Source organism: Triticum aestivum, chromosome 3B (genome assembly GCF_018294505.1).
Source record: "Triticum aestivum cultivar Chinese Spring chromosome 3B, IWGSC CS RefSeq v2.1, whole genome shotgun sequence".
Lineage (NCBI taxonomy): Eukaryota > Viridiplantae > Streptophyta > Magnoliopsida > Poales > Poaceae > Triticum > Triticum aestivum.
In genome coordinates this window covers 689304458-689314900 of record NC_057801.1, presented here as the reverse complement: position 1 = coordinate 689314900, position 10443 = coordinate 689304458, and the positions used below count along the sequence as shown (strand labels likewise).

The following is a 10443-nucleotide window of genomic DNA, read 5'->3' as shown; positions in this document are numbered from 1 at the left end:
TGCCCTACCCCAGCACTGATACACACACGCCTGTAATTCTGCAGTTCTCGCGGTGTCGCCGGGCGACGAGGACGCGGTGCGATGCAAGGTGGTGGCGCACATCAAGTCCGACGCGACGGACAAGGCGCTCGCGGCCATCCGCGCCGCCGAGCGCCTCCCCATCGATCTCAGCTACTACAAGGTGACGCGAGCTGATCCTCTCTCTCCCGTGGTAGTTGCGGACTGGATCCGTGTGTGTGGACTTGTTTTCAGGACTGCGTGGATCAGTAGTAGGCTGCGGTTTTAGGATCTAGTAGTACTAGTAGTAGCCAGATCTGTTTGTGCTTATGCCCGAAGGTAAAATCTGGCGATCTGGGTGAGTAAACGGAAAGTTTGTGAAGCAATTCACCTTTGAAGCTTCCAGTGTCAAATTTAGTTCAACCTTATGCTGATCAAATCCACGTGCACTTGTTCACTTGCAATACATACTATTCCAGGGGAGGGAAGGGAAAGTTTTGTGAACGGTTGATTGGGGTATGGCAAGAACCCGTGGCAGTGCCAGCTAAATATGTGTGCTGAAGCATTTTTTCCATTATGCTTCTCTTAACTTCAGTTTAGAATTTGAGGTTCCAATGAGTACAAAATGTCCATCATTGCATGAGCCTTTATACAATTCTCTTTTCTTTGTCTGTTCCGATACTGAGCAGCTGTAACTATTTCTTAGGTCAGACTGTTATGGTAAACACGGTCTTTGGCACCTTAATTGATAATAATTGCCATCCACTTTTCAAATCTTGACATGGCCACCTCTTTTGATTTCTCGTATGGCTTTATGATCTACCATACTTTGTGTGAAGCATTAGGTGGCGATGTTTTATTCACCAATGAATGCAGCCTAGTTGATAGCTAGTTTGGCAAAGTGTTCTATCACCAATTTTTTTAGAGTAGATAGAAGTAGAATTGTCGATGAACTAAGATTGTATTTTATTCTCAATGAAGTGCTGATCTTTGACATTGAGATCCTTACTTTCCTATTCTTTTTTTCTTATTTGAATTGTTCTATACATTTCGAAGACTGAGGACATTATATTCACTGGCTGTAAAATAATAATATGTGCAAATGTGCTAAGTACTACTTTTATCTATGTTCAGGCATACTGCTACTACAGGCAAAACAAGCTGCAAGAAGCTCTGGATATATTGAATGGTCAAGAAGAAACAGCTGCCGTTCTCCAGCTGGAATCCCAGATCTATTACCGATTAGGAAGAATGAATGATTGCATGAGTAGCTATGAGAAGCTCCAGAAGTTCAAGGTTGACTCAATAGATCTAAAGATAAATATCATTGCTGCTCTAGTTGCTGGTGGAAGGGCTTCTGAAGTACAGGCAGCCATGAAGGCGCAAAAGGTTGATCTTACCACTAGAGCACTCAGAGATACTAGGAGCTTCGAGCTTGCATATAATTCGGCTTGCACCTTGATAGAAAATAAGAAGTATTCAGAAGCTAAAGAGCAGCTGGACTTGGCAAAAAGGTAATTTTTCTGGTGAACTATTCGCTCGTTGAAATGATAATCCAGTGAACACCAATTCTCCGGTAATATTAGATGGGTCATAGTTCCAAGTTGTTTCACATTTTCCTATAATCTTAGGTTTCTATTTATGGATAGGCCACTCAACTAGGAACGTTATGCAACAGCCATTGGCCAGTCTATTAAGCTCCTACAGTTAGCTATACTTTAATTTCTTATTTTATTTGCAGAATCGGGAAAGAGGAGCTTATGGTGGAAGATTATGCAGAAGATGAGATTGAATATGAATTAGCTCCTGTGTCTGTTCAACTTGCTTATGTACAGCAGGTACCTAAATCTGGTTCAGTTCTCTATTCCAAACTTTATTGAATCGTATTAATGTCTTATCTGTATTTTGAGCTACAAGTACTTAACTTTCCTGTTTGTATTTTCAGCTACAAGGACAGACTCAGGAAGCCATGGAAACCTATGCCAATATGATAAACAAGAAATCAGGAGACCCCTCATCACTTGCCGTGGCAACAACCAACCTTATTTCAGTAAAAGGTACAAAGGATGCTGCTGATGGCCTGAGGAAGCTTGACCGGCTTGTCGAGAAGTCGACAGCGCCGAACCAGTTGCAACTGATCGAGAGCCTTGAATTCAAGTTATCTTCAAGGCAAAAAGAGGCCCTGTACTCTGCTCGTGTTCTTTTGCTCCTCCATGCAAATAAAATTGATCAGGTTTGCATATTTGATCCATTTCCTGTTTACCTATTTCTGTATTAAATTTAATGTTTGTTTTCATCTATTCTACTGCTGAACTTTTATTTGCTGTACTTGTGATACATTTATATTTTCTTTCAGTGAGCTTGTGTTGAATTTTAGCTATAGTGGCATGAGTCACATTGATTGTAGTTGGGGAACCAGTGAGAAATAATTTTTTCACTGAAAACTAGTGGAAAGGTCTGCTTGATTGGTTAAATCAACATCATTGGCCTCACTAACCTTTTAGTAAGGACTAGTAAGATGCACGTGCTACACAACGGAATCACAAAAAACCAGGTAGAGCATTATTTACTTAAAAGAATTATAGTAAGAGCAAATACATTGCTACAGAAAAATAAAAGAATGTACCGAGCCAAACGATTTCTTCTCCATATTCACCTTGCAGGAAGACTTCTCGTACTTTATTATTCCTCGCTCTATCCTATAGTGAGGGGGCATAGAGCATGCCACAATAGAAAATCCTTCCATCCACGCATCTGGCAATTATAATGCCACTCCAAGTCAGTCTGTCTTCAGCAGCTCTTCGCTATTGTAACCATTAGTAAATTTTGGGGTTCCCAAAACATTTTACCACAAAATTATGGCATGCATGGTATTGAAGTCAATTGCACAAGTAGGCATTGCCTAACAAAGATGAAGCAAGAGTTGATGAGATGTAGAGACATTCTTACTCTTCATCAACACCCATTCCTTGGTATCTGACAAAGCAGACCAGGTGTCGAAGGGCATCAAAATATTCACCCAATCACCCTAGAATGCTTAGGGTGCGTTGGAACAGCTTAGTCTTGTGCATAAGCCAACTGCCTACATAAGCTCTAGATAAGCCATGGCGAGAATAAACTGGGAGTACTTTAGCTATATGTTTGGAATGGCTTATGAATTTTGACTTTATTGCCCTTGATTGAAATTTAGAAGATGCGTAGTCTAAATACTCCTGAATTTTCTGTTACCATCATACCAAATGTTGCATCACGCTACAGAATACTTGTCTATTTTTGAACTTTAACAATATTGTTTGAATAAACACTTAGAAAAAAATAACTCAATTTGTCACACTCCGCGACCCATGACCTGAGTAGTAACCACAATCCACAGCCCATGACCATCGAAATAAGCTTTATGTAGCAAGAGTTCTGTGTGCAATAAGTTGAATAAATCATATTTCTTACCAGCTTGCTAGTAAAGCATGTGGAAATCCTAATTTTGAACTGTATAATTAGTGAACATTGGCACTAACTGGCACTTCCATACACAAACAAATGCAATCAGGTTGGCTTGAGAAGTCTGCTACGGAAGAAGCACAAACAAATACTTGTATCATGGAACACAAATTTGTTGTCTTTTAAGGCATAATAAACTGCTAATTGCACATCGTCTACTGTTTTGGTAATTGCTGCTCATGTATACACATAGGAGGTGTTTGGTTCAAGGAACTTAACACAAACGCAAACACAATCGAGTTATACAGTTACTGTAAAGGGGAATGAAAAAAAAACAGAATTTGTTTGGTTACTCTAATGAACTGTAATAACGCAATCAGCCGTATGACCAGGCCCACCGTCCATTCCCATCGGTGACATCAGGGCCTTTGACGCCGCCGACCCGAGCTCCCCAGCCAGCACGTCAACCACCTCGTCTCCAAGCTCCTCGCCATCCCCTCCCTCGGCCTCGGCGTCCCAGCCTCTATCCTCGAGCGCAGCCTCTGCCTTGCCACCGCAGATGAGAATTCTGACCTCAACCAGCAAGATGACGTGCTGCTGAAACCTGCTGTGAACTGATTACGTTACAAAGTTCTGAAACAAACGCCTCCATAATGCAGAGAATAAAGCTGCTCTCTGTAGTTGCTTCTTAATACACACATATTTAGAGAGAAATAATGAAGTGTTCTATCTCAGCTCAGCAGAAACACACTAAACTGGATGAAGATAATACCTGGAGGGAAGTTGGCGACCATGTTGTTAATCCGGCCACATAAGTGACTACCTAATCAGAGCATTGGCGGTGGCCTGTAGGCGAGCTAGGGGCAGCGGTGCGACGAGCTGATGCTTGTATTGGGGCCCACTACACCTGATCCACGAGCTGTGCATCCCCAATTCCCCATACACGGCGGCCAGGCTAGGTGTTGATCACCTCGCGTGCAACGGCGCTGGCGGCCTGTAGACGAGCTCGAGGCAGCTGCCAAATGAGCTCACCCTGGAATTGGGGCGATTTCCATCAGATCTGGGAGCTTGGCACCCTCGTATGGGGAAGGCAGAAAAATAGAGCATCTTGTCTGTAGGTTCTGCGGCTTGCTCGGAATGACGGAGGTAGGCTTTGCATAGGGGAGCTAGGGGTGCAGGCGCCGAAGAACGGGAGCGTTGTGGCCAGCGCCGGGATGCGGGCGGCGGCTAGATGGAGGGGACATCGGTGCACAGGGCAGGTGGCCGGTGTTAGGGGCCGGCGACGGGGAAGGTTCTAGGTGTTGATGGATACAAAGTCGTAGGCCTAGAGGAGGTGGGCGGCTTGAGTTGGGAAGGGAAAGGTCAAGGAGTTCTGTGAAAATCTGGACGAAGTGGCGGGGGTGTTTCTGAAAAAGTGTCACGTCTTTCCTTTGCATGCGTTAGATGGAAATCTGACGGTCCGAAATCATAGATGGCAGGCACACCATCATCACCAACTGAGATTTTTATATTAGTGTATATATTCTACAATGTTTCATTCTGCTTAGTAACTGCACATGTTTGCATCTATTCGCGTGATTGGCTTACAGAGGTTATCGAGTAACATAATGAAACCATTTAATATGAATTCTCATCTTATGGCATGCCACTTTCATTCATGCGTATTTGGACACATACAGCCATTTGACATTATACTGTGGCTAATTTCATTATATTTCTGAGCCTAGCCTAGTGACCTATTATGCATTTATTTTTTGTTTCGTTGGACATACTGACATATAGTGGGTGTGTTGTATATTTCAGGCACAAGAGTTGGTAAGTGGGCTGCTTGGTATGTTTCGAGACAGTGTGTTCCCTGTTTTACTTCAAGCTGCAGTTCATGTGAGAGAAAAGAAGGTCCCGAAAGCTGAAGAAGTTCTAAGTCGGTATGCTGAGAAGCATCCTGATAATTCTAAAGGAGTCCTCCTTGCACTTGCCCAGATTGCTGCCAATGCCAACCATTTTCAGATTGCTGCTGATTCACTATCAAAGATATCTGACATCCAGCACATGCCTGCTACGGTTGCTACACTGGTAGCTCTAAAAGAGCGTCTAAATGACTCTAACGGTGCTGCTTCTGTGCTTGATTCTGCTATCAAGTGGTGGAAAAACGCCATGACTGAAGATAACAAGTTGGATATGTTCATGCGGGAGGCTGCAACATTTAAGCTCAACCATGGGCGTGATGAAGAGGCCTGTCAGCTGTACGAGGAACTTGTGAAGAGCTATGGAAGCACCGAAGCGTTGGCTGGGCTAGTAGCAACGTCTGCACGCACTGACCTTGCAAAAGCTGAGCAATATGAGAAGCAGCTGAAACCGTTGCCGGGTCTTCAGGGAATTGACGTAAAGAGCCTGGAGAAGACATCTGGTGCAAGGCATGTAGAGCAAGCCATGAAGGTTGATGCTCCCGAGGAAGTGAAGAAGCAAAAGGCTAAGAAGAGGAAGAGGAAGCCTAAATATCCGAAAGGATATGATCCAGCGAACCCAGGGCCACCCCCAGATCCTGAGAGATGGCTGCCCAAGAGGGAGAGGTCGACTTACCGTCCGAAGAGGAAGGACAAGAGGGCTCAGGTCAGAGGTGCTCAGGGTGCTGTGAGTAGAGAGAAGCATGATGGATCTGCTGCCAATGCCGGTGCCACCTCTTCGAAACCCACCACCTCGGCCAAGGCTCCAGAACCACCGAAGGGCTCCAACAAGTCCCGGAAGAAAAAGTCGAGGTCTTAGGCGACAAAGTTGTTATGTCACAAATTAACAGTATACAAAGGACACTGTCCATTTTAGTATCTTGACTTGGAATTTTTGTGTTATCTGCATTGGATTGCCCTGCGCTGTGCTTTTAGAATCATGTTTATGGTGACTTGAGATTCTAGACCGTTGCAATTTTTGTTCAGGCTGTCTGTGACTTGTCTGGTTGAAATTCCATTCTTTACATGCTATAACAACTTCCTTTGCAATTTTATGGGCGCTCCCTCCTCCGCTCGGCATTGATCTAGTGGCAGAGGCACAATGCTCTCTCCGATCTGGCCCCTACCTCAGTCCGTCGCTGTTGGGGTTCTAGCTACTCCTGCACCGACGGGAGACTCGGCCTCACGTGCTCTGGCCGTTTTGGTTCTTCTCCATGGTGGCCGTGCCCATCGTGATCTGACATGGTTGTCCACGGTCGTGACCTTTTTGTGTTTGCTTGTGAGAGGAGGATAGCTGATGTTGCCGCTGTCGTACAGTATGCAAGGTTAGCTTTGCAGCTGTAGTATATTTTTTCCTAGAAAAAAACTACCAATATTGTTTGTACCACCATATGGTAACTATTTCGTTTTTGCTATATAAATAAACAAGATCAAAGACAAAACATCAAAGGTCGTTCAAGTAGCTAATTCCTCTAAATAGGAGGCTTTGAGAACAAAGAAATTATTGGAGCTATCGTTTTCCTCTAGCATTAATAGAATTCATTGGTGTTAAGAAAAACCTCGATATAACTCAAACAACAACGTGTTTAAACACGGGCGCGGCGTGCCGCCATACCTTCTGCCTGCTAGTAAGAAACAAGGGTACTCAAGATACAACACTCATCAGCAGGGTACTCAAGATACAACACTCATCAGCTGCAAGCAGCATTTCTAGACTACTGCTGCGACACGAGTGCTACCAACAGCTACAGGCTACAGCTACAAATTTACATTTATCATCATGCAGTTAAAACGCATACGTTATTCTAGCATATATGCACACCATATTTGCCAAGCTATTACTAGAATTGATCGGTTCGCGTGTTGCAACTAGTCCCTATTGTCATTCAGCAGGGAGTTGACATCCGGGGTCACCACGACATGCTGCCTCTCGATCTCCCCAAGCTGGCAGCAATGTTTCCTTCTAGTGTTCACCGCTACTGCGTGCTGCTGCATCCCGCATTCCGTGCCCGGGCTCACCTGCGACGGAAGAACCTAAACAGTAAACACCACACATATCGATATCGTGCTAGATCGTGAAGAGAACATATCGCCAAAGGCATGAGCTAACATCGAACACGGCATCTCCAAGCTTCATCTTGACCTTGCCGCTCTTGTACACCAGCATCTTGCCCATGTACCCCTCTGGCAGATCATTCAGGTTGTACCCTTCTTTCACCTCCTTGACAATGGCCCTTCCATTCCTATGAACTATAGTGGATGGTGTTCTGAGCAGAGGAAGAGATTTCGGCAACTGAAACAAGAACATCCTTGTCTTGTCGTCGTGTTCCTGTCATTCCAAATTTGTGAACGAGTTATATACGTGCCTGACAGTATCAAGGTAATTGGTGTAGGGTTCAGAGAAGACTACGAGCAGATTGAGCTCTTTCGCTGGATGGATGGAAGATTCACATTCGGTTGAGCTTGGGAGAGACTCCGGTAACTCAACATCATTATCATCTTCTCGAACAACATTATCATCATCTTCGTCCTCGTCCTTGTCATCTTCATCACCGTAGAACCTTTCTGTCAACAAATGAACATTCCCATGATTATTCCTAGTGGAATGTTTTGGTCAAGCGTTTGGAACGAATGAACCGAAGTCTCAAATTCACCTGGATTGGCAGGGAAGGCCCTAGGGATTTGAAGTGCCTTCTTTTGCCAAGGCAAGTACAGACCAAAGTACAAACATAAGTCATGTGCCTCTCATGACAAGGGAGCTGTATACTACTCCCTCCATCCCAAAATAAGTGTCTCAACTTTGTACTAGCTCTAGTACAAAGTTGTACTAAGCTTAAGACAGTTATTTTGGGACGGAGGGAGTATTTTCTAACAGAGCAAGGTTGAAACCTGAGAATTTTTTGGTTGCTTCTGCTTTCCTGACTGCGCCGCTTGGAAGCTAACTCCGGCTGCAGAAGAGAGCGTCTTCGAGTCAGGATTCTGTGCCGATTGCTCATCTGCAGAGCGAATACAAATAGTGTTATAGCAAGGCTTTGCCATGTTTAAGAAAGATTGCTGATTAAAAGCTCATTTTATGTGTACTTCGCTGATTTGATTGACCAACCTTTTATAACTCGCAAAGTTTTTGCATCTCCTCGTCCTGTCTGATAAAAAGAAAAAAGCGAAACAGACAGTCAGCCCCAGACAGAAAGGAACAATTGCGTCCTGAGTAAACAACCACTATATAGTACTATCCGACCCCAATACCACTACATAATATATGACTAATCACTCACCCTCAGTGTCTTCATTAACTCTTCATCAATTGTTTTTGTCTCTTCTAATTGTGGCCTGAAAGATTAGAGAATGTGCTTGGTAATGTAGTAAACTGTAACATACCAGGTGAAGAAATTTTGAGAGATATTATTACTAGCAGTAGCAGCTCAAATCAAGGAGAAGAGAAGTGGTACTTTTGTGCAGGTGGCTTTTTTGGCTTGCGCGACGGCACTTTCGGCTTGAACTTGAGCTTCTGTGGCTATTTAATGAATTTAACAACAAGAAAACACCTATCAGTAAAATATTAATCGTGTCCAACTCAGTATTAGCCATTAGAAAGAACAAAGAATCCTAGAACCCACCTTGCTAGGAGGACGACGGCCTCTCTTGGAGGTACCCGCTGCGTCCATTTTCTGCTTTCCCCCTGTGATAAAAACATGTGGATTTGCTCAGTGTAGCCATAGGTTACCATTTTTTTTAGAGAACATCATTTGCTCTCCTGACTGTCCCTCAACTTCAGTGCTCTGCTGCCGGGGCTCTCTGTTCTCCCTACACTGCACCACACAGCTAGAATTCTGGCAACAGAAATGCAGACGAGCAAAGCCCCAGATTCACAGGCGCGGCCAAGGGCTACCAGAATCACAGGAACAAGCCGTTCCCCTGGCAGAGAACTGACAAAATTGGAGGCAGGTCAGGCAGAGAGAATGGGGGAAAGCCAGACCCCCAAAATCCTCGAGCGCTGACCTAGCAAACTGGTAATCAGAATCAAGCAAGCAAGCAAAGCAAGAACCAGAAATCCTAGGAGCACGGGGATCTCGTCTAGCTAGCTCTTCTTCTCTGCACCCCATGGATTCCTCCTACTCGGCCTACAGTGAGCTCGTAGGGCAGGCGGCCAAGAAATCGGGCAAGCGGAATTCGCAGCTCCCAGAGCATAATCCTCCTCAAAATCCCTAGCTCAGAGGCGCGCACATACGTACCTACTGCCGGGAAGGAGGGACAGGAGCTCGAGCTCGAGCTCTTCGTCTCCGGAGAAACGGTCGCCGCTCGCTCGCTCCGGAGCTGCAGCAGCCGTTCTTCTTCTCGATACTGCAGCTGGAGCTGATGCTGGAGACGTTTAGGAGGGAAAGCTGGTGAAACATTTTTACAGTAGGCAGCGCGGACCCGCGTTCCAGCGACCCGTGGACCGAGGAGCCGGTGCACCCAGCGAGGCGGGAGAAGGTTAGCGGGAGGATCGGGTGAGACGGTCGCTCCAGGGAAGACGGTGCGCGACGGGCTGCAGGGACACACGGCTTCGCAGAGAGGACACGTGTCCACTCGCGACGTGAGCCGCACTGGAGCCGGTGACGTAAGCAGCGCAGAGGATCCGATCCGGTCGCGCGACTGTGCCGGACTTGTCGATGTGTGAAGTCCGCAGCGAAACGAAAGGAGACTGACGGTGTTTATCCTCCTGGCCGGCCGGCTGGGTGATTGGTTGGTTGGGCTGCCATGTGGGTCCACACAGTGCTGATCTACCTAAATAGGGTTACAGGTAACGAACTGAACTGATAAACTTTAGTTTCTGAAATCTAGGAACTGTTTCAAAAATTGACTGTGTGTGTTCCTATTAGTCTACCACTATTCTTCTGTTTCAAAAGTGTTTCATTGATTCTTGCTGGCTAATGATTGTTTCAATTTGTTATGTGTGAATTTTGTGATGGATCAGTTTGGCCACATCCTAACAGAATATGTAAATCTGATCAATCGATCTGTCCACATCCTTTTACGCTTATTGATTTATTTGGGTAATTCGATTGCAGTTTGCTGTGCATAT

The 10443-nt window shown here is 45.1% G+C and overlaps 2 protein-coding genes across 4 annotated transcripts in view; one reads left to right on the top strand and one right to left on the bottom strand.

Moving 5' to 3' along the window:
- LOC123071773 (signal recognition particle subunit SRP72) overlaps positions 1 to 6371 on the top strand; it is a 7171-nt gene extending 800 nt beyond the window's left edge. The window contains exons 2-6 of the mRNA XM_044495358.1: positions 36 to 181; positions 1132 to 1511; positions 1739 to 1835; positions 1943 to 2230; positions 5239 to 6371. Of these exons, the coding sequence (XP_044351293.1) occupies positions 36 to 181; positions 1132 to 1511; positions 1739 to 1835; positions 1943 to 2230; positions 5239 to 6198 (1871 nt within the window). The 3' untranslated portion in view covers positions 6199 to 6371. The remainder of the gene's footprint in view (positions 1 to 35; positions 182 to 1131; positions 1512 to 1738; positions 1836 to 1942; positions 2231 to 5238) is intronic.
- Positions 6372 to 6944: 573 nt separating this feature from the next.
- On the bottom strand, positions 6945 to 9719 carry LOC123071772 (DNA-directed RNA polymerase III subunit RPC4; the record flags this gene model as incomplete). Of its 3 annotated transcripts, none has more annotated exon segments than XM_044495355.1 (10): positions 6945 to 7397; positions 7489 to 7707; positions 7789 to 7943; positions 8033 to 8072; positions 8268 to 8374; positions 8482 to 8521; positions 8654 to 8708; positions 8828 to 8892; positions 8996 to 9057; positions 9611 to 9719. In XM_044495355.1, coding segments are annotated over 10 exon segments (1002 nt in total), but the record flags the coding sequence as incomplete, so codon positions are not given.
- Positions 9720 to 10443: the final 724 nt, after the last annotated feature.